General features: G+C 56.2%; 2 protein-coding genes across 12 annotated transcripts in view; one reads left to right on the forward strand and one right to left on the reverse strand.

Moving 5' to 3' along the window:
- LOC140905761 (uncharacterized) overlaps nt 1–12,770 on the forward strand; it is a 25,647-nt gene extending 12,877 nt beyond the window's left edge. For all 11 annotated transcript variants that reach the window (XM_073329191.2, XM_073329192.2, XM_073329194.2 and 8 more), the window contains one exon: nt 800–12,770. In XM_073329191.2, the coding sequence (XP_073185292.1) occupies nt 800–2,283 (1,484 nt within the window). In that variant the 3' untranslated portion in view covers nt 2,284–12,770. The remainder of the gene's footprint in view (nt 1–799) is intronic.
- Nucleotides 7,969–25,310, reverse strand: LOC140906200 (uncharacterized). The gene is made up of 6 exons (XM_078851281.1): nt 24,962–25,310; nt 21,987–22,113; nt 18,998–19,111; nt 17,829–17,945; nt 17,158–17,271; nt 7,969–9,491 (listed from the first exon to the last, which is right to left on the reverse strand). Exons 1-6 carry the CDS (start codon nt 25,253–25,255, stop codon nt 8,263–8,265), a joined length of 1,995 nt encoding a protein of 664 aa, XP_078707407.1. The 5' UTR covers nt 25,256–25,310; the 3' UTR covers nt 7,969–8,262.
- Between the last annotated feature and the right edge of the window lie 2,204 nt (nt 25,311–27,514).

A 27,514-nucleotide genomic window follows, 5' to 3' on the forward strand; every position in this document is an offset into this window, starting at 1 on the left:
TGTGGAGTTCCTGTTTCGTTTCTCCCTTTAGAGAGAAATCTCTCAGTAATGATTGCAGATAGAATCAGTCTTTACCTTACTTGCCTGTGTGGCAGGGAGGGTTTGTATCCAAAGACATACCAACATCCTTTGCATCTCGAACTATGGGTCTGTCTCTTGGTAGACCCATCCCTGTAGTATCTGAGTCCTGCAGGATCTTCGTTATTATTGTTGTTAATTGTTTGTATTAATGTGGCACCTAAGTGCCTGGATTGGGACCCCCCTGTGCTAGGCGATGTACAGACACAGAACAAAAAGACGGTCCCTGCCCCGAGGGACTTACAATCTAAGTGTAAGACGAGACAACACGTGGGTACAGACAGATGGGGGAGGACAGGAAAACAAGGGGCAATATTGGTCCGTATGACAGGCCGTGCAGCCTAAGTGTCAGAGGTTGCGTGGTGTCATGGCGAAGGAGAGTTTTGCAGAGGAATTTGAAGATGGATGATGAGGAAGTTTTGGGGAAGTTTATGGAGAGCACCTCCCAAGCTTTGTCTTTATCCTTCCCATGCCGCTGGGAGGTAGGGCAGGATTGCTGTTCTCCACTAGCAGATAGGAAGTGAGGTGGAGAGAGGCTGTGTTCTGCCCTAGGCCTGTGGTAGAGAAGGACCCTAGTGCTGTAACCAGAGGCCCAGCCTTCCCCTCAGTTGGTCTCTGATGCATGGCCAGAGAGTTGATTTCCCCCACTGCTTTATGCAGCATAGTTTCATTTCTCCCAGTCTGTCCTGTGACTTACCTTTGCCTTCCCTCCTGGTTCCAGCTGAAGGCTGGAAGAACAACAAGCAGCAAGATTCACAGCAGCTGAAGCCTCATTGGACCTCGGCCCAAAGGCCGGAAGAGAATATTTACCATAGTGCCGAGCACAGCCTGCCCTGCGAGGGTCAGTACGGCTCCAATGGGCCAAACGTGACCCTGGCAGTACATATGCCAGAGAAACCCACCCAGCACGAGAGAGACTTCAGCCCCTTGAAAGCCAGCACCGTGTCCCCGGGGGCCCCCGTGACGGAGCGGCCCTATCTCTGCCCCGAGTGCGGGAAGTGCTTCAGCCGCAGGGAGCACTTCGTGAAGCACCAGCGCACCCACACGGGCGAGCGCGCCTACGTGTGCCCCGAGTGCGGCAAGGGCTTCACGCAGCAGTCCAACCTCGCCACCCACTGCCGCACCCACACGGGCGAGCGCGCCTACGTGTGCCCCGAGTGCGGCAAGGGCTTCACGCAGCAGTCCAACCTCGCCACCCACTGCCGCACCCACACCGGCGAGCGCGCCTACGTGTGCCCCGAGTGCGGCAAGGGCTTCACGCAGCAGTCCAACCTCACCACCCACCGCCGCACCCACACGGGCGAGCGCGCCTACGTGTGCCCCGAGTGCGGCAAGGGCTTCACGCAGCAGTCCAACCTCGCCACCCACTGCCGCACCCACACGGGCGAGCGCGCCTACGTGTGCCCCGAGTGCGGCAAGGGCTTCATCCACCAGTCCACGCTCACCACCCACCTCCGCACCCACACGGGCGAGAAGCCCTACAAGTGCAGCGTGTGCGCCAAGTGCTTCAGCCGCCTCTCCACCCTGCTGGAGCACCAGCGCACCCACACCGGCGAGAAGCCCTACAAGTGCCTGGAGTGCGAGAAGCACTTCAGCCGCCTCTCCACGCTGGTGGAGCACCGGCGCACGCACACCGGCGAGAAGCCCTACAAGTGCGCCCAGTGCGAGAAGAGCTTCACCCGCCTCACCAACCTGACCGTGCACCAGAGCACCCACGCCGGCGAGCGCGCCTACAAGTGCGCCCAGTGCGGCAAGAGCTTCGCCCAGAAGCCCTACTTCCTCAAGCACCTGCGCAACCACACCAAGGAGAAGCTCTACAAGTGCCTGGAGTGCGGCAAGAGCTTCGTCTGCCACTCCTGGCTGGTGCGCCACCAGATGATCCACACGGGCGAGCGGCCCTACCCGTGCGGCGAGTGCGGGAAGAGCTTTGTCCAGAAGGAGCACCTCTTGAAGCACCAGCGCATCCACACGGGCGAGCGGCCCTTTCAGTGCTCTGCCTGCGCCAAGAGCTTCCGCTGCCAGCAGTCCCTGAGACTGCACCAGTGCGCGCAGGCCGGCCAGCAGGGCGGCACGCCGGCTGCGCCGGGGGCAGAGTTCAAGAGCCCGCTGCTGTACCCGAAAATGGAAAATACAGGGGAGCAGGGGGGTGAGCCCTGCTTTGGGAGCTGCAATGGGAGAGCCACTCCATGTGAAACGCTGCGGTGAATCGCACGCCCTCTCTGCATGCCGGATGGGAGGGGAGCGCTGGACGCGAGGGATGGTGACGTAAGACTGTATTGAATGTGAGCTACAAGCAGCCGTTACGTGCCGGGCCCGGGGTAGAGACTCCACAACGGACTGAACGATGCGTTGGAAGCGTCTAAGCGGCCACAGCTGTTTTGTTTGTACGAACAGTCTCCTGACTGCTGACACCGCCAGCGGGAACGTCGCCAGCAGGCTCTGCTCTGCGGGGATGGTGCAGGGCAGGCCTATGAGCCACTGTCGCAGAATGCTGCTGTAACGTGAACGACTTCCTACGTGACTGCAGAAGTGGCACACAGGCTGTTGGGAGTGAGCATCAGCACGTCGGCAGGTGTGCTGGGTTAACAGTACTTTGTCCCCCAGGTCCTCCAGTGCTACAGACCAATGCGGTCTGCTTGCCGGCGCTGGGCGGCTTCCTGCAGTCAGTACGGCTGGGGACTCGGAGGTGCGGCGAGGCTGAGATGGGCCTGCAAGCCAGAGGCAGAACCAGGTCTACAATACAGGCCGCCTATGCTCTTACCTCTCTGCTTCACCACCTTCAGCCCTCATGAAAGGGAAGCTGAGCTCCACCCTGGCGGGTGAGAGCAGGAATGCAGCATCTGGCTCGCTTGCCCGTCCGTGGAAGCGATTGGTAAACTTGAAGCAGTGATTTCTGTTCTATTTGTGACTGTTCTATTTGTGACACTCCTGCTTCCCACTGCAACTCGTGGTGGGGGCGTACCCTCAAATACCCTGGAGCAGCAGCAAAAAATAAAGTTAAGCTGGGGTGCAGGGTGGTCAAAGTGTGTCAGTAAGGTGTGATGACTCTGTCCCAGGTCCTGGAGCTGCCGCAGGAAGGCAGACTCTAGGAGTATTTCACTTTAAAGGTCAGACCACATAATTCAGCTGTTAAAAGGGCTGTGGGGGAATTGGGGCCAAGCTCAATTCCGATGAACATTGCCCGACCTAGGAGTAGCGTGGGTGCTTGTGAGAACTCTCCAGAGCAGGCATTGCCTCCGTCACAGCAGCGCTAGTTACTGTGCAGCGTAAGGTTGGTGCTTCGGCCCTCCTCTGCTAATCACACTGCGGATCTGCTCTGGCTAGGAGCTACTTACCTTCCCAGTAGCCGCCTGCAGGCCTCCCTCAAATGAGACCTGCAGCTACAAGCTTCTGACGCTTTCAGGCCTGTCTACACAGCTGGGTTTTTGTTTGTTTGGGGGGGCCCTTGGCTCCCTGAAGAGATGACAGGTAACAGTTACCTGCAGAGCAGCTGTGATCATACCCATGTTTGCAGGTCTACCGCTGGGCCTGTCTGGGGTTGTATTGGTGCATTCTGGGCTGCTCTTCTGTAGTGCGTCAGCAGGAGCTGGAGTGCCCAAAGCACCGGATGGTAGGAGCTGTTTGGAAAGGGATAGATAAGGCAGAAAATATCAAAATGACCTGATATAAATCCATGGTGCGCCCACACCTTGAATACAGCATGCAGTCCTGGTCACTGCATCTCAGAAAAGATGTATAGGAATGGGAAAAGGTACAGAGAAGGGCAACAAAACTGCTGAGGGGTCTGGAAGGGCTTCCATATGAGGAGAGAGTAATAAGACTGGGACTTTACAGCTTGGAAAAGAGACGACTAAGGAGGGATATGACAGAGGTCTATAAAATTGTGACTGGTGTGGAGAAAGTAAATACGGAAATGTTATTTACTCCTTCCCATAACAGAAGAACGAGGGGTCACGCAATGAAATTAATAGGCAGCAGGTTTAAAGCAAAAAAAATGAAGTTCTACTTCACACAACGCACAGTCAACCTGTGGAACTCTTTGCCAGAGGATGTTGTGAAGACCAAGACTGTAACGGGGTTCAAACAAGAACTAGACAGGTTCAGGGAGGGTAAGTCCATCAATTAGCCAGGATGGGCAGGGATGCAACCCTATGCTCTGTAGCCTCTGACAGTCAGACGACGGGATGGATCACTCCAAATTGCCCTGTTCTGTTCATTCCCTTTTGGCCACTGTCAGAAGACTGGATACTGGCCTAGATGGACCATCGGTCTGACTCAGTGTAGCTGTTCTGTTCACAGGGACTAGTGAACTCTGGCATATCCTTTTCCTTCAAGCCTGCTCATTGTAGAAGAGCCCAAACCAAACCCCGGGCATCACGAGGGGGTTCCCTATCTATGCTGCATAGGCAACAGTGTACTAACTTGGCTCTTGCACCACAGCTGTGTGCTTGCCTGGGTCTCCAGGGAAGGAGAAACATGGTTAGCTGCCTGTTGCTGGGTGTTTCCCTTGGGGGATAACACAGGCCACGTCCTACTGGATCACACGCTAAACAGCAGTCAACAGTGTCACTGTTGCAAACATCATTCTGGGAAATACAGGGCCATCGACCTGATGGGATGTTCTAGCTCAGGGGTTCTCAAACTGGGGGTCGGGACCCCTCAGGGCATCGGGAGGTAATTACTTGGGGGGACGTGAGCTGTCAGCCTCCACCACAAACCCTGCTTTGCCTTCAGCATTTATAATGGTGTTAAATATATGAAAAAGTGTTTTTAATTTATAAGGGGGGGTCGCACTCAGAGGCTTGCTATGTGAAAGGGCTCACCAGTACAAAAGTTTGAGAATCACTGTTCTGGCTTCACCCCCCAACAGTTAAAAGGCAAGAGATATCTCACCCTGCTTTGAGCTTCACTTACTCCAAACTGGCTCTGTTTAAAAATTCCTCTGCTTGAAGACAGGAGGAGGGCAGGGACCTGCTTCCCTCTGCCCCATGCAGGTAGTGTAGACCACCAGAAGCTGGTACAGAAACACCATCCTGAATGCTGTTAGTTTCAGTAACAGAAGCCCCCTTTTGTCAGTCCAGCTGCATCTATGCTGGGTTTTGGCAGCAGAGCTAGGCTGGGCAGAGGGGTGTCGTTCACAGCTGTTCTGATACGTTTTAAGTGTAGATGGATTCCTTCGGCACCAGCACTCTGATGAATTAATCCAGGGTGGAAAGAACGTCTTAACGCTTCCCCCTTTCCCACTTACTGATGATCGAACCGCTGTGGGAGGAGATCTGCATTCCCCATCTGACACTCAGGCCTAGAATCACCCTGACACTCCAATGGCTGGTGGCGGCTGGACACATTGGCAACTAGGGGCAGTGGTGGCTGGGGAGGGGGCAGTGTGCCCCAGGCAATACTCTCAGGGGAGGGGGAAGGTATAAACATGGCATGGTACATCAGCCCCCCGGGGCACACAGATGCACATTGCAGGCCTGCACCCCTAGGGTTAAATGGAGCCCATATGATATAAAATCATGAATGGTGTGGAGAAAGTGAATGAAGAAGTGTTTTATCCATTCACATAACACAAGCACCCACGGTCACTCGATGAAATGAATTTGCAGCAGGTTTAAAACAAACATAAGGAAGTATTTCTTCACACTATACACAGTTAACCTGTGGAACTCATTGCCAGGGGGTGTTGTGAAAGCTAAAAGTATAATGGTTCAAAGAATAATTAGATAAGTTAATGGAAGATAGGTCCATGACTGGCTATTAGCCAGTGTGGTCAGGGATGCAACTCTGGGTGTCCCTAAACCTCTGACTGCCAGAAGCTGGGACTGGACGACAGGGGCTGGGTCCCTCAATTGTTGCCCTGTTCTGGTCATTCCCTGTGAAGCACCTGGCATTGGCCACTGTCAGAGACAGGCTATTGGGCTAGATGGGCCATTGATCTGCCCCTGTATGGTCATTCTTATGAGCAGCTCCCTGGTGCAACCCCCTCCATCTTCTGGGGGGCAGGAGGACATGGCTTTCTCTCTAGAAAACTCTTGTCTGCGGAGCCTTTGCCCTGAACAGGCGCCACACTCACTCGCTCGCTGATCTCTCTTTGGCCTGGGCCTGGGTTTCTCGGGGCAGCCCCACCTCTTCCTGGACAGCAAGGCTAGCAGCACCTCCTTGCTTGGAACCATCTGGCCCTAACACGCCCTCTGCCTCCCCGGGGGCGTTGCCCTAAGCGGCTCCTCCCCCTAAGAAGTCTTTTTAGCCGGCTTTGGTCCAGCTGAGACGCTCACTCAATGGAAGGTCCCACATTTACCCACCGAGCAGGTGTGGCAAAGCCTCCCCCACCCTGCCCAGTGCAGGCGTGACCCCCCTCCCCAAAGGGCACTGAGTCTGGCCTCTGCTGCAAGGTGTGAGGGCAGCTTTGGGAGGTGGCCCGCGGAGCCAGCTGGCTCTCACCCACAGCTGCCAGGGACGGCAAACAGCGTTGGACAAAAAAGTCCCATGGCCATGGCACAATTGCTCACCCACCTCCTGTCGTTTGTTTCCTCACTGGGGGGTCACCTGTTCGTTCGTGCTGGCAGAAGAGGCTGGCCTGGCAGCCCTTGCTGTGCCTACAGTAGGCTTTCCCCCCAAACGGGCTCGCTGTTGAAGCGACTCGCCAGGAGCCTTAGTGTAGACCAGGCTCTGGGCACACGGCACTCAGGCCTCACGTGGCGCACCCTGCTCAGCGCAAGGCTAGCCAACCTGCTGGGGTCAATGGCTAGGGCAAGGCTACCCGCACGCACCCACCCTGGGGGCCGAAACCTCCTGTGGCTGAGGCCAGAGGACCCAAAATTCTTCATTTAGCTGGCTACCCGTCAAGTGACGTCACAAGGCACCCAGAACATAAGGGTCTGTGTGCCATGACAGACAGCACAAGCTAGCGGGTCCCCAAGCCACTTTCTCCTTTCCCCCATGTGTGCTGTACCCCTCTAGTTTCCGGTGCTCCAGATAGCGACCAGAATTGGCTAGATCCGTGAGGACTCACCCAGGCCTGGGTGAAAGGCCCCAAGGGGAGGTTTGTATTTATTGCAGGACTTCTGCAAGCAAGTTAGGAGAGCTTAGACTTTTTTCTGCACTTTCCCCCCCATTCCCTCACCTGTCAGCCTTCGCTGCTCCTGCTGTCTCTCCACCCTGTGTGCCTGGAAAGTCCTCCCTGTTACGAGTATGCTAGGTACCTCCTAGTCTGCCCTCAAACCCATTGCAAGCCCCTTTCTTTTCCCAAGGTGCATCCCTGCTAGCCACTCAGGGCAGGGCTTACATTCTTTGTTTGCACACCAGACAAAAGCATGAAGTTGCCATGTGCATTTTTCTGCCTTCCCATTTCCTCCCACCCCTTCAAGGAGCTGCCTCCAACGCTTCTGCTCTCCTTTCTCCCACGTGCCCTCGTCCGCCCCATTCCATCTCCTCTCCCCCCGTGGCTCAGCAAACACACTCTTTTGCCAGTAGAAGCTGTGCCTGCCATCAGCAGGGTTTGCTGGTCCGGCCCTACCGCAACAGCACTGTCAGCAAGCCCTTCCCCGTGTAGACAAGGCCTACAGCAGGAACATCCCCCTCCACTGACAGGGACTTTTACCAACCCCACCCAGAGCAGGACACGGGCTGGGAGGTGGCTCAGGGAAACCAGCGCCTGGCTCCAGGTCCATGTGAACAACATGGCGTAGGTGGGGCTGGAAGACACTGTCAGACCCCCCCCCCATACCCCATGCCCCTCTGAGCTTGTTTGATTGTCCCAGCCCCATAACTAGACTTTCCAGCCTCCCCAATCCCTAACCCACTGATAGTCTTTCATGTACATTAAAAAAATAACTGGTCTCAAAACACATCAACCTTCAGGTAATGGTCTTTAATGTAGCATCTGCTATTTACCATTACATGTTAGTTACCAGGGTCAAGTCCCACTTCAGTTAAAGACGCTTTCCGAAAGCAGCGTGGCCTGGAGGAGTGAGTGCGCGACTGGGTGCTGCTCATGGCTCTGTCACTGACTCACTGCATGGTCTTTGCCAAGTCACTTTCCCTGCCTGTGAAGTAGGTAGGTCAGTCCTGACCCCCCCGTCTTACAGGGGCGCTGGGAGGATTCATGAAGGACTGGCCCGTGCTTTGGACCAGTCTGGCACTCTGTAAACGCCAGCTGCTATTATAGAGCGTATGGGCCTGTCATGTAATGTGTTGCTGTATTTCTGGGTAGGGAACAGACTGTAAATTGCCTCCTCCACACTGCCAGCCCACTGGGCTGCTGCCTGTTTTCAGTCTTTCCCCTGAGGGGGCTGTCTCCGTCCCCTGCCTGTGGCGGGGTGAAGCCCTGGAGGGAGAGTGGCTCTTCTGATGGTTGTTCAGCGACTGCCTGTGCCGGAAGCTTTTGTTGCACTTGGTGCATTGGAAGGGCCTCTCCTGGGTGTGTATTCGCTGGTGCTGCTCCAGGGTTGTCTTCTGGGTGAAGCTCTCCATGCATTCGATGCAGGGGTAGAGTCTCTCCCCTGCAGGGTTTGCCGGGGGAGCCAGGAAGCCATCCCCCCACCTCCCCCATTGCTGCGGTCTCGGCCCCCCGTGGACGCGCTGGTGCTTCTGGAGATGGTGTTTCTGGATGAAGCTCTTGCCGCACTGGGCGCAGGGGTAGGGCCGCTCGCCCGTGTGGATCCGGTAGTGCTTGTTGAGGTTGGACTTCTCGTTGAAGGTCTTCTCGCAGGCCGGGCACGGAAAGGGCCGCTCCCCCGTGTGCAGCCGCGTGTGATCCGCAAGGTGCCGCTTCTGCAGGAAGCTCTTTGGGCACGCGGGGCACTTGTACCGGCGTTCCCCGCCATGCAGCCGCTGGTGCCGCGTGAGCGCCGGGTGGCAGCCGAAGTTCTTCCCGCAGGCGGGACAAATGAAGGGCCCGTTGCCCTCCCCCACGTGGGATCGCTGGTGTGCTAGAAGGCTCCTCTTCAGCCGAAAGCTTTGCCGACACTCGGCACAGACGTTAGCCCCCTGTCCGGCATGAGGCAGCTGGTGCTTCCGGAGGCTGGGCTGGAGGCAAGAGCTTTCCCTGCATTCAGCGCAGTTACAGGGTTTTCCTCCTGTCAGGATTCTCTGGGGCAGGGGAGGGAGCTGCTCGATTCTGACGCCTGGCCCATGGCCTGCAGGTGTAAATGGGCCTTGGTCTGCATGGGCTTCCTCCAGCGCTGCCCCTGGCTTGCATTCACCCAGATTGCTCCCGTGTGCGGTGGGCTCTTCCAGGCCCTCTCCAGCTCCCTGCTGCCCTTCTGAGCTGCACAGACTCTCTGCTGGCTGGCCTTGGCTCTGGAAAGCCTCGTCGTCTGCTCTTCCCAGTAATTTCGTCGTCAGCTCCAGGATTTCAGGCTTTTCCTCAACTTGCTGCTCCTCAGCTTTGGTAACAATCCTGCCGGCTGCTGAAAGAAAGAGAGAATCCAGAGATTTATTCAGTTCATGCAACGGAGTCAGTACAGTAGCCTTGAGTCAGGAACGGAAACTCAGCTGGGATGCTCCTGGGAAGGGATCATGAGATTTGACCTAGTTTGGGGTTTTGAAACCATGGAGGGCATGGGGACGTGTAGGAGCGATCAAGACTGCAAGAAAACTGCAGCCTCCCCTGTGTCAGGGCTGTTCTGCAGTTTTTTTATTCTTTTTTAGCACTAGAAATCCAGGAGCATCAACCATTGGGAAGGCAGCCTGCCTTCCCCACCCTGAACAAAGCTCTTCAGCTTAGCCGAGGCTTTACAAAGCCCTGCTTTGCCAAACAGCAGAGCAAAGAGGTTCACCACTCAGTGATGGCCCTATCCTGCAAGGTGCTATGGGGGCCCAAGGACCTTCCATGCAAAGCACAGCACTTCCCAGGCCTGGGCTCGTGCTGCCCCACACCAGCCAGTGAACCAAGTGTCATCAGACACCGAGCTAGCACGACCTACAATGCAGAGATGATGGAGAGTCATGTATTCTAGTCTCAGTGCAGATGAAAACGTGTGTTCGGGATAGATAGGGCAGACCGCCTTCCTGATTTTCTTTTCGGGTGCGGCTGAGGGGCATAGTTAAGGTTGTTTGCCCATCTTAACTGAGTTTCCATAGAGGAAACCCAAGTGTTTGGGGTAAATGTAACTAACTCAAGCTCCTGGATTTCTGGTTTGTGTTTTATAAATGTCCCTGAAAGAACATGGCCAGAGTCCAGGGGCGCAGCTATGGCGCTGCAGGGAGGCCTTTCCCCCAGTGACAGAAGAGGTTTTCCCATCACTCTACTGAAGCCACCTCCCCACGAGGCCGTAGCTACGTCGAGCAGAATTCTTCCGTTGACTTAGCCGTGTCTACATCTACCTAACTTTTTAGTGCGGCCCAGGCCCCAGTGCAAAGCACTTTGAGACACCTGCCGCAACTCCCCCACACCGGGGTGCGCAGGGATTTCGCTCCCCTTTGCCTGAGCCACGACACGTGGCTCCCCCACACGCTCCATCTGGGCCAGCGGAGCAGGACTGGAAATGGCATTGCCCGGGCAGAGGAGGGAGGGGCAGGCAGCTCGGTCACTGTTCACGGAGTAGCTGCTACCAAGCAAATGAAATGGCTTTAAACCCGCCCCCTTCGTCACTGGAGGGACAGGCGCTGGCTGCTCGCACACCAACGGCTCTAGGAGGAATCGCACTGCATGGAGACTGCACCACCGCTCCCACCGCAGTCAGGCACCCGGTGGTGATACCAGAGCCCTGTCCAAGGGAATGTTCCTGCTGGTCCCCCAGCAACGCTCACCCTGGGGGAGCCGCATTGCAAAGAGCAGGATGCAGCTTTCCAGTGCATGTGTCCTGAGCCTGCAAACCCTGACTCACAGGTGACTTCCTACTGAGCCAGGGACCTGCAGTTCACACTGACAGGATGTGGCCCGTTGACTTCAAGGGGAACACTCATGGAAGTAATACATGGGCAAGGGTTTGCAGGACTGGGCCCACAGTCATCGCAACTAAATGGGCAGCTCCTGCAAGTGCCTGAACACCATCAGCTCTCGCTGGCTTCACTGCGTTAGCTGCATGCCTGGAACATGGGGCGTTTTCCGGCCGTGCAGGCAGGTGAACTACCCCTGGTATCCCCAGCTAGGGAGCGCGGAAGATTGCACAGCTTCCGGTCTCCTTCTCAGTGGCAGGGGGCTGGGAGGTGACTTGCTGCCACCAAGGCGCCTCAGTGCGCTGGTGAACGGTGCCAGAGCAACAGTCTTGGAGCCTACAGTCCGCGCTTTGTCCACAAAGCAGGCACAGTACGACACCCGTGCCAACTTCCCTCGCCTCGCAAGGGGGAACGGCGTTGTCTCCATGGCCTGTCTAGTCCGTGGCCGATTAGAATGGGCCATCTGTCCGCCACTGCAGGAGACGGGTCATAGGGACAGGCATGCAATGGAAAGAACTAAAGAGAGCTTAGTTTGGTTAAGAAAACAATGTCTGCTTTATGGTTTGGGGCTAGTAAGGGAAAGGCCCCCATCAGCAAATAAAAGATGTCATGAGAATATTAAGAAGTACTTGCAGTGTGGGCAGGGTGTATGGGTCAAAAAGTAACTAATAAAATAAAGAGCTGCCGTGACAAGACAAACTGTTTAAAAAGCAACAAGCCCAAACCCTCCTGCTGTTCTGCGGGCAGCAGGAAGGAGGGGAAGAGACCCGGGGAAAGGCCTGGGGAAGAAAGGAGGGGGTAGGTTGTATGCTTTGTTTGGTGAAGGGGATAAAGGGAGTTATGAATGTGAGGGTGTCACGGATCCACAGGTCTGGGGTTCTAGAGCAGTCCCTGGGAGGACCCCTTGAGTCAGCCCCCCCTCGGGGTCTCACTCTCTCACTAAGGTAAGCCCCTCAGCTTCCCCGCCTCATGGGACCACACCTCAGAGCCTTCAGCCCCCCTGCTTCCACCGTGAGCTCCCCTCAGCGAGTCCGCCTGGCTTGGATACATGGGGAAGCCCTACACAGCCTAAGGGAGCAATGCACCCCCGCCTCGTTTAAACTGGAGCAATGCAGCCAGCGCTGTAAAAGCAGAGGGGTTTTATTAGATGTCTGGACCACAGTGTAGGAAGTTCGGAGTTCTCAAAGCCGTACAGCACCGTCTGCCTGTCAGTCCTGAGCCCTCTCTGGCCCCCAGTCCAGCAGTGTCCTGCTACCAGCAGCCCAAGGACCCCTCCTCCATCCTTTGCTCTTCTTCTTGGGCAAACGGTGTCACCCGGCCTCCCCCGCAGGCCTTTTGTTCCCCTGCTGGTCACAATCTGCTGGCTTCCTGCAGAGGGTGGGCCTGGTTGTTAGTTGCTAGTTACCAAATCGCCGGGCCATTGTCTGGGTCCAAGCCCCAGACAGCCAGGCATCAGTCCCACCGGGATCTCTGGGTCTTCTACAAGGGTCACCTTTCCCCACCACCTAGTTACCCATGCACCACAGAAGGGAAACTGAAGCACACACACTATTCAGACAAAATATTATGAAAAATTCCCACTTTGTCACAAAGGACTCATTGTCAGCCCCTACCTAATCAGACTGTGCATGCCAGGATCTGAGAGTTTTCCCTGGGTCTGGCCTGTTTGTAAATATATTGACCACATGCTTGTGAATACTTTGTCACTGTATTGGGTGTAGTGACCGCTTATCCTTGAGGCTGTTAGGCATATTGAGAACAATTGTATAAAATACCTTTTGGCCTGAATAAAGGGATTTATGGTTAAATTAGTGTTTGGTGGTCTCTCATATTAATTTCAAATACTGTTAATAATTCCAAGAGCAAGATCATCCCCGGACAGTACCTGGCTCCTATCTCCCCTTCCGCTCCATGGCTCCTTGTGGAACCCTTCCCCATCTGGAGCCAAGCCTGCAAACTGCTCTACTACCAAGCCACGGTCCAGCTGGCCCCTTCCCTTCTCCTCTCATCAATGTGGCCGGCCGCTGCACCAACAAGGAGTCCCTCGGTGCTCTCCATTCTCCTGCCACTACAGGACACAGCCTGCCCTCCATGACTGCAACTCAGGGCCTGTCCCCCCACAGCCTTGCACCCTCTGCTCTCATTTCCACTGGCCCAGGGGGAGAGGCTGCAGCAAGCTGATCCGGAAGCGTTCTGCACGCACTTTGCACAGGGGAAAAGACTGCAGAGGGTGCAAGGCAGTGGAGAACTACACCCGCTGGGTTCTCCCAGCGCCGAGAGTTAAATTCCTGAGCTGTTTCTGAGCCGGTAACAGCTGTGATATTTCTACCGTCAAACCAGAACGGCTGAGCGACCAGTCCTGTTCTGCTTTGGAACAGAGGGGCCCAGGTTTGATTCCCTGCTGCAGGCCCAGGGACCCGTCCCTGAGGAGGAGCTCATCCTGCTGTGACTCTTGGCAGGTAACCGGGAGATGCTCATACCGGGAGCTTTTCCCACACTCGGTGCACGCACGCGGTTCCTCTCCACTGTGCGTGATCTTGTGCCTCAATGACTTCGGAGCAGCCAAGTGGCTGGGAGCAGGGAGGACTGGTCACAAGGGATGGCGCTTTACTCCTGTGACCTGGTCCCAGGTCAGTACCGACCAAGTTACCATCAGACATCGTTTGATGACCTGCCCGAGCCCGTTGGTCAGACTGTCCAGTTACCAACAGGCAGAGCGTGCGAGCCAGACCCCACTGGAGTCTCCGCAGTTAGGAACGGCCCATCCACCCCAGAACGGCAGGGCCTGGTGGGGACGCTGGCGTGGTCACTACACGTGCCAGGCCTGCTCTGGGGATGGAGACTGTCACTGTCCAGCCGTGCTTAACCTGGCATCTTCCACAAGCACCAAATCCCCTGCCTGGGGGATAGTCAGAGGTGTGGAGGGCTCACGGCGTTCAGGGCAAAGTGGGGAGAGCTGGGGCACTGGGCGCTTTGGCTGAGCCCCCAGTACAGGGCTGGGTGGGCCATGGTGGCACGGGAGTCGGTGCACAAGCTGAGAGCTCCCCCATGCCCGGGGATTCTCAGCTGGCCCAACCTGGCTGCTTTCCGGCCCCTTTGTGCTGCCCGAACACAGGGGTGCGCAAAGGGACCCGAATGCACCAGCCCAGCTGGCTCGTGGTGTATGACCAAGGATGTTCCCACAGCGAGCGACGCTCCTGCCTGGATTCTCAGTGTCCCTGTTTAACCTTCCCCGTGCTCAGGAGCAGTGCGGCTGCTCCTCCCAGCGGTGCTGGACCTCTTAGTGCTCTGACCCGACACGTTCCCCACCACGGAGCTGTGGGAAGCCCTGTCCCCACACAGATGGTTTCTCTGCAGGGCTCGGGTGGGCAGCCACAGCCCAGCTGGCCCAAACCCTCCCCAGGGACTCTATTCCTGGAGGGTCTCTGCCTCGCCTGGCACGGGTGGGATGTAACACGTGTCACGTGGGCACAGTTGGGGGTTGGGTTGCCAAGCCCAGCTCAGGGGCCGGTGCAGCCCGAGAGGCCCTGGCTCCCCGCTGCCAGCCCCGCGGTGGCCTCGGCAGGCTCGTGCAGGAGACGAGTCCTCTGGTGCTGTGCCAGGCTGTCCTGGCGGGCAAAGCCCCGTCCACACTGAGTGCCCTTGGAGGGACCCACTGGTGCTTGGCCAGGAGGCACAGGTGGGCGAAGCTCCTCCCGCACTGGGGGGGCAGCCCCCCATGGCGGGCGCCCACTGGTGCTGCTTGTGCCCCTCGGCGACAAAGCCCTGGCCACAGGCAGCGCAACGGACTTGTGCTCTCAGAGGTGGGTCTGCTGGTGAGCCAGGAGCGTGTCCCGCCGGCCGAAGGCCTTGCCGCAGGCGGGGCAGGAGAAGGGCTGCTTGGCCGGGTGCGGCCCGGGGGGGAAGAGCAGGGGCCGCTTCTTGCGGAGGCGCTTCCGGCACTCGGCGCAGGTGAAGGGCAGCTTGCCCGGGGGCATGTGCTGGTCCTGGAGGCAGCATTGAACCCGGCCGACGCTCTCACCGCACTCCCTGCACTTGGCGGGCTTCTCCGCCAGCTGGCTCCTCTTGAGGCTCAGCAGCGACTGCTTCTGCCCCAAGCACTTCCCACGCTCGGGCCATGGGCCGGGCCGCTCGCCCCCCACGGCTCTCTGCTGGCCCCCGGCCGCTCTGAGCTCCCCAATGCCCCTCTTGCCCTGAGCCGACCTCCCTAGGACGCTTCTCTGCTGAGCCGCAGGGCCCTCCCCGGGGCTCTGGACCCTGGTCCCTTTGGACGCCCCAGGGGGGCCTGGGCCCTCGCCCCCCTCCTCGGCACGAGGCTCCTCTGCAAGTTGGAGCGGGATCTCGTCACCTGCCGGGGCAGAAGAAAGCAGCCGTTATTCACGTCACCTGCCGGGGAGGGAGGGAATTCTGCGACACAGGGGCTCCAGCTTTGGAGTCAAGTCCCAGGAAGTTGGCCGTGGGGAGCGAGCGGGGACACTCATCAAGGTGCTGGTTTACCGGACCTGGCTCCGCCTCGCTTTGGGGTCGATAAATCCTTTGTTCCCCCTAGAGAAGGGCAGAGGGGAAGTTTTCCCCGTCTCCCTGAGGTGCTGGGGTTGGCCCTGGGCCTTGAGATCACCAGCGATGAGGCTGCTTTGAGCGACTCTGGGCTTGCACAGCAGCCTTACGTGGCCTGCTGGGAATTCCCCAGGTGGAGTGACGCTGGAATGGCCAGGCCTACGCCACCCCCCTCCCTCCGGCAGAGGGGCCGTGCTGGAGGGGATGGGAGGGGCCTGATGATCCCGGCAGCCCGTTTGCAGTCGCAATGCGCTGGAAATTGGATCTGACCAGCTCCTGTCGGCACTCACTGGTTCCGAGCGGTTTCTCTCCAACACGCACCTGCGCTGGGCTCTGCAGGGAGCCCCCTTTGCTCCAAAGCCGGCTGAGTCCCCACACACGGCTCCGGCTCCGGTTTAACCCAGGGGGGAAGGCCAGGTGCTGGAGCAGGAGATTCTGTTCACAGGGAAGAGCAGGCTGAGAATTAGCAGACGGGTTCTAACCATCAGGGGACAGACCTCCCGGAGGGGGCTCCCGACAGAAGCGGAGGCAAGAAAAAGGGGTTTGAAGGTGGAGCTTGTATGTTTCTGAACGAGTCGGGTTAGTCTATTCAGGGTTAGATGCACTTGACTACAGAGAATCTGGTTTTGCAGGCTCCGTACAGGGCAGGCACTTCCCAGCTGTGGGAAGGCGTGACAGGAGGGTTGAAGCAGCCGTGCCTGCACCAGGGTACGCTCTGCGGGAAATATTAAACCGGAAGCGGAGCTGATGAAGTCAGAAGGAAAATTCCTTGGCCAACTGCTCCAGCATTTTTTAGCCAAAGCCAGAGAAAGGACAACTCCACACTGCCTAATCCCTGGCCGTTAGAGAAGACAATGGCAGGTGATCGGACATCACTCTTTTGTGAAAGGGTATAAAGGGGTGAGCTTCGTTCATTAGCGTGTCTGCCTGTCCTCATGGGAGCCAGCCAGCGTGGGTTTGAGCACCCCTGGGTCGACTCCTTTTTGTGCGTATCCTTGATCAACGTCTGTACAGGCTTATCAAGGTTCATCACTGTTTGGATGTAGCAACTCCTGACTAGTGGGGCTTTTAGGCATGTTTGGAGCAACCGTACAAATTCCGCTTGGATTTAATACTAATTTAGCCATAAATGCTTGTATCTGGTGCCACCCTGAAAAAACAGGGATATAAACAAACTTCCAGCAACGAGTTCCATGCTGGGGTGGCTGGCGATAGCAGGGACTGGACTCCAGGTCCTAGGGGTCCCTTCCACTCCTGTGGGATTACGTTCCAGTTTGGTTTCTACTCCCACTTAAACCCTGAGTTAGGGGTTTAAAGCCAGCACTGGCTCTTTGCTGGAGGAGAGAAGACACCTCTTTTTAATGGATACAAAAGGTGTTTGTGAGGATCAAGAGGCAGCAGAAAACGAGGGGCTAAGACCATTGGTCAGACTGTCCAAAGAGGGAAAGGAGGAGAGGCTCAGCGATGGGACTGGGTGGTGGCAGGGCCAGGAGGGGGTGCGAGCGGCTGGCTTGCAGCCTGTAAACTAACAACATGTCAGAAGTTGAGAGCAGATGAGCAGAAATTGTAAAACGGTCCAGCTGGATTCCCCACTCGTCCCCTCACGCCCTGTGCCCAGTGGTCTTGGCTGCTACTCACCAGGGCTGGGGCCTGCAGGGGTTCTGCTTTCTCCAGAGACCGGCCGATCCTGCGCACACGGCTCCTCTTCTCGTTTAACCCAGGACACGGCATCAGAGGGGACAATCTGAAACTCTGTTCAGGGCAAAGAGGATTACACCGCGTTCCCCCGCTCTCGGCCAGATCCGAACACCGAGCTCAGGCCCGACCACCTTTGCTTTGGACCCCTCCTCCGCCCAAAGACAAGTTTGGGCGGCTCCAAAGGAGGGGATTTGCTGAATGGCCAGCACACTAAGGGACACCCCCGCCCCGCTGGGTTTAACGAACGCAGAGCACGGACACTAACAGCCAGACGGGTCAGGCTCCCATGCTGGAGGCAAGGGAGTGAGACAGCATCCTGTGCACGCAGGGCAGGTCCTGTCCCAGCTCCTGAGCAGAGGGGCTGCTCCTTGCCAGCACCTGCAGGGCATTGCCAGCCCCACACGGGGCGAGGCGGAGGCAGGCTGTGTGCTATTGAAAGGCAGGGGGACAAGCCAGCAGAAGTCGGGTACAGCAATGCAGACGTCAGTGACAGTCTGCCCAGAGGGTGAGGAAACGGCTGCTGGTCCCTGGAGATGGCTGGGCGCAGAGAAAAGAGCTCCGGGGTGATTACTGCGCTCAGCAGCTCTGAGATGGTGAAATCCATTACTCACCTGAGCAGGGGCTTCCACTGATTTCATTTTCCCCAGAGTCCCCTTGGCCCCCACAGCCCGGATCCTCCTCCTCCTGGTTAATCCACAATGAAATGTCTGATGCAGAACCGGGGGGTTCTATTCACAGGAAAGAGAAAGGCTCAGATTTCAAAGGAGCCTAGGGGAGTTGGGCACCCAGTTCCCATGCACTGTAGGTGGGAGCCCGAAGTCGCTAGGCTGTTTACCAAATCCCAGCCAAGGGTATTAAGGGTACGTCGACTTTCGAGCTGGACGTGTAGCCGTGGCGGTGGGAGGGGCTGGCTGCCCCAAGTACGTCCGTAATGGCTCAGATGAGATCGTACACAGGGCAGCTAGTCCCTCCCGCAGTGCACCCCCACGGCTACACGTCTGTTGTTTGAGCAGCACTCCCGCGGGTCCAGCTCCTTGGCTGGCACTTCCCCCTTCCAGCCAGAACGCAGACACACGCTGCATGTTTCTCCTCCCCGCTGAGAGCTGGGCCAAGGAGCTTCAAACCCATCTCTGCCAGCATCGGTTTTCAGAGGGGGCTGCTCTGAACAGACACTAGTGCAGCTCCGGTGGGAGGGGAAATGGAGGGCTGCAGATGGGGTCGATGCCAGAATGGTCAGGAAGGGGGCAGGGGGCCGAGGTGGGATGAGGGGAGGGCTGCAGATGGCACTTGCTAGGGACAAGGACAACAGAAATCCACCTATGGGGAAGAGCTGCACGTTCTGAGAGCTTGCTAGAATTTCAGCTTCCCTTCGTTCTAGTGGTTCCCGCGGGGGGCTGGACGAGCCTGTCCCGTCTCAGAGCCCGTTCAGGACACGGGACGTTCTGCAGCACGCAGGCTGCCAGGGTTAAATTGTGTAACTGCCCCTGGGTTGTTCCGGGCTTTGGGTTCTCAAAGGAGCCCTTTTCCCACTTGCTCCTTCCAGAGAGGTCTTCTCTCTTCTCTCCTGTCCCTGGCACAAGTGTCAGAAAAGTGCCCATTGAAACAGAGGGAATGAAAGAGCTCGTGAAGCTTTCACTGGACCGAGCCATTTGACTTCACTCCTTGTGCACGTTCGCCAGGCAGTCACACCTCCAGCTATGGCAGTCAGTGGAACGGGACCCTGGGGAACCCAGCTGAAGCGAGAGACCTCAGGGCTCATTTCTGAGCTGTTTCAGGGTACCTGGGCTGGGGTCTGCAGGGATCTCGCTCTCCTCTGAACGACCCTGATCCCCGACACACGGCTCCTCCCCTCGTTCAATCCGGGATAGAAGGTCAGGTTTGGAGATGGCGTAGTCTGCAGATGGAGAGAGACGCTCTAGGGTTTGATTCACACAGTAGGATACTCATTCCAGATCATTATCAATGCTCTGAAATACCCAACCCCCGAGTGCTGGGGGTGACAGGTGATGTGAAGAGAAGCTGCACCGGGCAGGGTGCTGTTCCTCTGATGGGTGGGACTCTCTGATTCCTCCTAAGGGAAGGGGCTGCCATGGGCACAGGAAGTATTAATCCACGTGCCTATTTATTAAGCACCAAGAAGCCGCGCAGGGAGCCACCTGCAGAGGGGCAGACGGGTTAATTTGGACACTATTTATTCTACAATACAACGGCGCCAGGGAGCCTGGGGATGCCGGGGCTGTTCTCTGACACACAAAGTACAGTTATGTCCTGACATTTCAGGTGCAGGATCTTAGCCAAGGAAAACTTGGGGCGAGCTGGGCAGTGCATTTGGGGTATCGAATTTGCTGTCCACTGTCAACCCCCAGGATTATTCCTTTCCTTCCTACTAATTACATGATGTGTATTAGGGATGCAAATATTGGTTAAAAAGGTGAACTGGTTAAACGATTACAGTTATTTTGTTTATCTGGTTAACCGAGGTAGCTGGGTGGGCCTGGCATGGCGGGGCCTGGGGCCAGTCCGGCCGGGGTCCGGCGTGGCTGGGGCCAGGGGTCTGGCCAGCCAGCTAGGCATGGTGCAGCCAGGACCGTTCCTGCCCCTGCCGTCCCGACACGACGCGCGGCCGCTGCGGTTAACAGTTAACTGGTAAGCCTGGTTAACTGGTAAGCTTACCGGTTAACCTTTTACATCCCTAATGTGTATCAGGCTTTTCCCCTCTTCAGCTGCTTTCCGGATGCTCCGGCTTCCTGTCCGCTAGGAACCGTTAAGACTTGCGATTCCGCACTGGTGGGGCTGACTGTGGAGGCTGCAGAACTAAGAGGAACGAACCCATTTCGCTGGAGGATCCAGAAAGGGAATGGGGCCCAACCCCTGAACACGTGAACTCAGCCCGACTCTGCAGCAGCAGCCAGGGGGCGGAGGCGGCAGGAGACGGCTCAGAGGCCTGGGACAAGGGCGGCGAAGGTCGGGGCTACGGCAGCAGGGCTCGTGGGAGCCCCGGCGCTGGCCAGTCTGAACTCAGCACTGCTGGTCTCAGCGCTACCCCAGGCGCGTTCCAGCCGGCTAATGAACCCGGCTCCCGCGCCTGGCGGCCCTGGCCACGCTCGCTGCCGTGCACTGGTCCTTGAGCAGGGGTCTCTCTCAGCTGGACTTGCTGGGCAGAGCTCACAGTGAGAAACAGGCGTCTCAGTCTTCGGGGCACTGAGGCCGCGTGGCCCCCCTTGTGGAAGAGTGGGACCCCTGGGGGTCTGGCACACTGAGCGGGTCCTTCCAGGGGCCGGTTAAAGGCCGGGGTATAGCACAGATCTTGTGGACCTGTGACACCATTTGCATCTGTTGCAATGCAGCTGGCAACTCAGAACCCACTGGGCAAAGGGGAGTGGACCTGCACATACCCGCAGTGAATTTGGTGCAGTATCTGGAGTTGGAACTGGCTGGTCCATACAATTAGTGACAGGCCACAGAATCTCTCTCCTAGGTGAAAAGAAAAGGAGGACTTGTGGCACCTTAGAGACTAACCAGTTTATTTGAGCATGAGCTTTCGTGAGCTACAGCTCACTTCATGTAGCTCACAAAAGCTTATGCTCAAATAAATTGGTTAGTCTCTAAGGTGCCACAAGTCCTCCTTTTCTTTTTGCGAATACAGACTAACACGGCTGCTACTCTGAAACCTCTCCTAGGTGACTGGCTCAAATCCAGCTCAGGTCAGTGGGGAACACAAGCCATTGCCCTCTGGCGGCTGGTTGGGAAGTACCTGTGTGATGCAACTCGGGGTCTCCATGCGGCCCAGTCGCAGAACCCACCTTCTCAGTCAGAACGAGTAACTGGCCGCTCAAGCCGAGAGATCCCAGGAGTGAGGAACACGGGCAGAGCGGCAAGGCCTCCAGTGCTTCCAGCTACAGCAGGGCACCTTTCGGCAGCACGGTGTTCACTTGGGTCAGCAAACGTTTCCCTGAGGCTGACACAACCGCTGCGGTCAGCACGGGGGTTAGAGACGAACGCAACAGAGTCAACACACCCCTTCTCTGGAGAGCATTGCCGGGGGGATTCGTCTACACCTAACACACTGGAGCTGCAGCTGCGTCCCTCAGTACCACGACGGGAGGGGTTCTCCCATCACCGCACTTACTCCAACTCTCCGAGGGGGGGTAGCTACGTGGAGGGAAGAATTCTTCCATCCTCCTAGTGTCGTCTACACCAGGGGACAGGCCAGCGTAGCTTTGGCTCTCCGGGGTATGGATTTTTCACACCCCTAAAAGACATATTTCAGAGTAGCAGCCGTGTTAGTCTGTATTCGCAAAAAGAAAGGGACATAGTTATGCCAATGCACGTTTTAAGTGTAGACCAGCTCTGTGTCAGGCCTGGTCTACACTAGAAAACTAGGTCAGGTTAACTACATCGGTCAGGGTGTGAAATCCCCCCCCCCCCCCGAGCGCTGTAGTGAAGCCGACCTAAGCCCACATGTAGACAGCTCTAGGTCTTCTGTCGACCCAGTGACCACCCCTCAGGGAGGCGGATTACCTACGCTGGCAGGAGAATTCCTCCCGTCAGCACAGGTAGTGTCTACACAGAAGTGGTACAATGGCACAGCTGTGCTGCTGAAGTGTTTTAAGGGTAGACGAGCCCTTAATCCAAGACCCGCACTACAAGGGTTTTACCTACCGATCCACCCGGAACAAAAGGAATTGGAGAGTAAACTTGAGCTGGAGCCAACTCTACCTTCAGCGATCTCATGGCTTCTCGTAATCGAGCGAAGAAAAAAGAATTACCCAGGGAGATCAGGGCCTCATAATTCCCTTTCATCACGTTCTTGTAAAGCTCCTTCTGCCATTCCTCTAAGCTCCCCCATTCCTGCTCGTTGAAATAGACGGAGACGTCGTCGAATGTCACCGGCACCTGGAATCACAAGCGTTGCACACTCAGTACCTCCTGGGTCAATCCCACCTGTCGTATGAATCAGGAGAGATGGGGAGGAGCAATGTCGCCTGACTGTTATTGGGAAAATGACTAGAAATGGGTTTCATGTAAAAACACCCCAGACATCACAGCTAGAGCTGCAGGAGGCTATGCTGCCCCACCCCTGCACCAGCAGAGCTGGAAAGGAAAATCTGAATTTGGTCAGGTGGAGGGGTAGGACAGAGACTGCTTCCCCCTCGCCATCCATGCAACACGTGGATCCCGTCCTCCAACTGCCAGGCTGCACAGCTCAAATGGAGCAGGCTGCTAGGGGACTCCACATTACCCACATACCCCTTGCACAGGGATTTCCCCACTCCTGGGCTGTGCAGGGCTCTGGGAAGACGCCATCGTGGAGGCAGCTGCCTCTCATGCTTTGTGTGTGGAAGTGGGCAGGGACATGGAGAAGGTCCTCTCTGCATGCTGATCCAAGGGAACACGCTGGCTGTAAGATTAAATAGATATGGAAAGGGTTAAATGAGCTTGGCTAAAGAAAATGTGTTTTGTAGTTTAAGTAAAATAAAGGGGCTTTTGTGGCCATGAACAGGCTTTGGAAAGAATAGGTTTAAAAGTTAGAAAGAACATGGCATGTAGGCAAGACCAATTCTGGGGAGGATGCTGAGCTTAGAAGGTGGCTAATGAGATGAAAAAGGAGATTTTTGGAAGAGGGGCCTCTGAATGATAAGCAATGCTTACACACTGGTTCTAACACAAAAAGAGAAGGTTGTTTTGTCATGTGATAAAAGAGCAGTAACCTTTAACGTCCCAGCACTATCTGACAACAAGGGCCTGCGGAAGAAGAGAAAAGGCCAGTGCAGGTAGCTTTAAGATCCATACATTTAAGACAATTAGAACGACAGAGGCCCCACTGCCATATCTTGCGGAAAGGTGCCCCATACTGGTACTTAGCTAAAGATAGAAATTGGTGATGACATCACTTGTCTGTTAGAGTATAAAGGGGTGAGCTCTTCAGGGGTTCGTTACCACTGCCTGCCTGCCTGCCTCGGGCTGGGTATTTTTTGTGAATATTCTGGTCAACTGCTTCTGAATGTGTGTCACTGGATCCGGGTAGCAACTGCTTATAGCTTAGCATTTTAGACACGGGTGGAGCAACTGCATAAATACCATTTGGCCTTTGGCTTGAATAAAGGAATTTATGGTTAAATTACTATCTGGTGGTATATCCTCCAGAAATAATGCAATCAAGCAATTTCCGGCACCGGCCCCAGCGATTAACTGAGCCAGGAGGTCCCTGTGGAGTGATTCTGTTCAGGTTTTGCCTACAGAATTTGTTCTCAGAGGCTGCAAATATGGAGCAACATTTGAACCTAAGCAAAGTACCTACATGGCCCCTGTCACCACTGTATCTCCACACTTCACAGTCGGATGTGTGTAGCCTCACAATAGGCCTGTGAGGCAGGCCAGTGCTGTTATGCCCGTTGTACAGATGGGGAACTGAGGCACACACCGGCTAAGTGACTTGCCCCAGGACACATAAGAAGCCTGGGACTGAGCCCAGGTCTCCTGAGTCCCAGCTCAGTGCCCGATGCCCTAGGCCGTCCTTCCTCCCCTGCAGACGTTTGAACCCTGTACTCTGATACGGAGCCTGAGCGCTGATGGCTGTGTGCTGACACCACGGAGTTGCAGCGGGGAGGGAATGGGCCCAGCGCAGCCACGGTGTTCCTAACCAGTGTGATTTTAGGCACCGTCACACAGGTTGGCAGCCAGATCACATCACTCCCTTCGTCCAAACCATTTTAGGCCAGTGAATAAGGAACAGCCAACACAGCGTCAGAGCAGCATGTCAACACAATTCGCCTGGGCGCTGTTGTAGCACGTTTCTGTAACTTGGTTAGAACATACTCTGGGGTCCTTCCAGAAGAGAGACGAGCAATCACACTCCAGTGCGCAGCCCTGACTGGGGAAATCTTGCTGCGGGGATGGAATGTCAACGGGAAAAGAAATCTTTCAATAGACTGACCTGGGAAAGAGGCCATGAGTTTCAAAAGTGGATGTCAAAAGTTAAGCTCTTACATTCATCCTGTTATCCAAGAGGTGGCTGGGATATGGGTCACACATCTTTGAAACTGGGTGTGAACACATCTTTCAACTAGCATAACTATCAGGATAAATAAATCACAGCTGCCCCCAAGCCCCAACCTAAGACAAAAGGGATTGTGAACCCACCCAGGAGTTTTGGACCGAGTGGGGGAGAAGTCTGTTTGGGTCAGGGCGTGCGTGTGTGCGAGGGGAGAGAGAACACGCAGAGATGAAGAGAGAGACCGAGGGAGAAAGCAAACCGAGCCACAGCCTGGTGTCTGACCCTGGAGAAAGCCAGAGAGTTCCTTTGGGTCTGGTGCTGCTACAGAGGCTGGAGGCTGTTGGCTAAGACACTGCTCCTTCTGCCTCCTGCGCTCAGAGACCATTTGTGCCTTCCTCGCAAATAAACAAGACTGCGTCCAAGAAAACCCCAGCCTGACAGACTCCATCATCAATACCTACCTTCCAGCGGGAACATCCCCAGGGCCCTGCACTTTGACTAGCCACGCAGGTCACAAAGGGACAATATTTAGGCAATGAATAAATACCCCAATTTTCCAGAGTGCTGAGCACACGGCAACACCCGTGGACTCCAATGGGAGCGGCGGGATGCTCAGCACTTGGGAGAATCAGGCCACTTATTCATTGCCTAAATATGAAGGTAGGAACCCAGTTTTAGGCCCCGACTCTTGAAAATCTCTGCACATGATTTAGTTCTGCCCCTCGGCACCAGCTGGGGTATCGTTACCTTGGGGACCTCCCCCTTAGTGCCTGGGGGGAGCCTCAGGATCCAGAAGTTCCTGTTCTTCAGCAGGTTCTCCATGTTCTCCAGCCTCCTCTGCAGCCGTCCATACCCCTGGATCAGAGTTCCTACCGCAGCCCACTTACTCTCCAGCTGGCTTTCAAATTGCATCACCGTTTTCTCACAATCGACTAATTTCTTCTCAGCTGTTCCCATTCTCCTCTCCAGAGTCAGCAACCGTGTGGCATGGGAATCCACAGTCCTGTCCACAGCTTGGATTGCAGCAACTGCAGGCCACATGGAAAGCTTTGCCGGCTGCAGCTGGCTCTCCCTCTCGGAAGTCTGTCTGGGGTCAGAGTGGGACTGTAAAGGCATTGGGCGCCTTGACTCCGGGTCCCATTCTGGAGCCTGTTTGCAAGGACAGAAACGTAAGTGGAGCTGGGGGACTCGTCATTCCACAAACGAAACTCCACTTAAAAGGGACTGAGGCTGAGCAAGTGCGAGATGCCCCAGAGAGCCAGCCCTGAAAAGCCAGGAAAGGCCAACGGCCCCCTCTGAATCTGCACTTCCGCTAAGCGCCCAGCCCTGCGTCAGCGGACAGAATTCCCTCGTGGAGACGCACAGCACGTTCCTCCCCCAGTACAACGCAAAACCCTTCCCCGCCACCTCCACCGATACTGCGACATGTACACGCAGGACCAGCAGGGAGGGGGTGTCCTGTCTCTACGGGGGACGCACAAGGTTGCCGTTAAGGACGTGCTAGGAATGGGGTGCACAAAGAGCATTTCCGGGTCACTGGCGGGAGCAAGTTCCTTGGCACAATGCCGAGTCTCTCACTGTCTGTGGAAAGCTGCAGTGTGGGGTACAGTGAAGGGGAGCCTCAAACACTGTCATTTCCTTGCTTCTTTTAATTTCCCTTGGGGGAGAGGGTCACACCTACCCAGCCAGACCCTGTTAGACAAAGGTTTGGTTTGTGGAATTTCCACAGGGTTTAATACATGAAGCGTAGGCGGCTTTTTGATGCGGGGGCTTGGAAAGGCAGAGCTGTCCTTCCCCCCATTTCTCGATGAACATGTGGGGATATGGAGGGAGTGGGGATGTTGTGACCCCAGGGCACCTGGGTACATATGGGCCACAGAGATCCCCTGGGTCTGCATCTGCCTACTCATCTGCCAAGAAACATCATGTAAGGTCTCTAACAAAAGCCAGCGCCAGAAGGGTCGCCATAACTATTGCAAGATGTATTTACGGAAAATAGGTGAAGAGTTCTGTTTTATACTAAAAACTCTGCTCTCTAGGGCGGTGAGTTAAGGCAAGTCACTGACAGGTGATCCACAAACTCCTGTCAAGTGGGGGGAAGAGACATTTATCTCACTCTGGCCGGTCACATGCAAGTTAAGTACTGTATGACTCACAATGGACGGCCATTTACAGTCTGAGCAAAATGCTAGTCACTAGGTTGTAGAGGTTGCTGGACAAAACAAGAACAGCCGGGGTTCTCCTGTTTACAGTAAGACAATGAACTCTTGAGACTAGATCTGGGTGCAGATAAACCTCCAGTTCTCCTTCTGTCTATGTGAACAAACCACTAGCGGGTTTGATCTTATGGGAAGGGGTCTCAGCCAAACCGGTTCAAAAGGCTGGGGAAAGGACGAGGAGGGTGGGGGGAGTCAGCTACTCGCAGGAGCCAGGGCCAGGCTTTGGGAGTCCTGTTTAGGAGCTAGGGAGCGTGTTCTGATTTTGTCTCATATGTAACCGTGTGTTTCCAACATTCTTTCTGCCCCTTGCTTGAATCTCGGTTCTCTGATTATAAACTTCTCCTCCTTGTCGCTCTACGTCTACCGGAGCTGCGTGACGCACAGCGGGGACCCTGAGCGGGCGTGTTCTGCTCCTTTGGGAGCAGCGAATCCAAGAGCTCTGCGCTCAGCGGCTCAGGGCTGGGTGCTCCAGCAGGACGCTCCGAGGACTCGGCGGTTGGTGAGCGCCTATCGCTAACCTGTGCGGAGAGAGCGAGGCCTGTGGGGGCCTGGAGGGCAGTGCTCGGGCTGCCAGAGGCTGGTGGGTTCAGGGAGCTGATCCACAGCAAGCCCAGCTAAGGGCAGGTGCTCGCAAAGTGGCTCCCAACCCTGGGTACCCTGGGAAGCGTCACACATGTTTACAATGGGAGAGAAGGAGGCAGGAGGGTGAATGGAGCTGGGGGATCTAACTGGGTGGATGGGGAAGCCTAGGCCCCCCGACGGGGGTGGGGGAGGGTGGCAATTGCCCAGGTGGGCCGCAGGGCTCCTGGGCGCGCACGGGCTGGTACCGGTGGCAGCGAAGGCAGCTGGGCAGGCATGTGGAAGCCCTGGCCGTGCCCACTGACTGTTCTGCCCTGGGGCCCGGAATTGCTGTGGGCAGGCCTGGGGGAGCCTGACCGATCTGGCTGTTCTCTCCTTAACTCCAGCACAACTGGGCCGAATGCCAGGGGATCTGAAGCGGGGAGACCAGCCTGTCGAGTGCTGCGCCTGCTCCTTGGCCCTGGTGGCTGCGGGTTTGGCTGCCCCTGACTGCAGCTCCCTG

The sequence above is a fragment of the Lepidochelys kempii genome, chromosome 2, assembly GCF_965140285.1.
Source record: "Lepidochelys kempii isolate rLepKem1 chromosome 2, rLepKem1.hap1, whole genome shotgun sequence".
Lineage (NCBI taxonomy): Eukaryota > Metazoa > Chordata > Testudines > Cheloniidae > Lepidochelys > Lepidochelys kempii.

What these genes read in the sequence shown, in the direction of transcription:
- LOC140906200 (XM_078851281.1), bottom strand. Translation starts at nt 25,255, where the DNA reads ATGTGGCCTGCAGTTGCTGCAATCCAAGCTGTGGACAGGACTGTGGAT. An exon ending in CCCTGCAGACCCCAGCCCAG is followed by an intron (nt 17,946 to 18,997) that starts GTACCCTGAAAC and finishes TCCTGTGAATAG; the next exon opens with AACCCCCCGGTTCTGCATCA. An exon ending in CAGTGGAAGCCCCTGCTCAG is followed by an intron (nt 17,272 to 17,828) that starts GTGAGTAATGGA and finishes TGCCCTGAACAG; the next exon opens with AGTTTCAGATTGTCCCCTCT.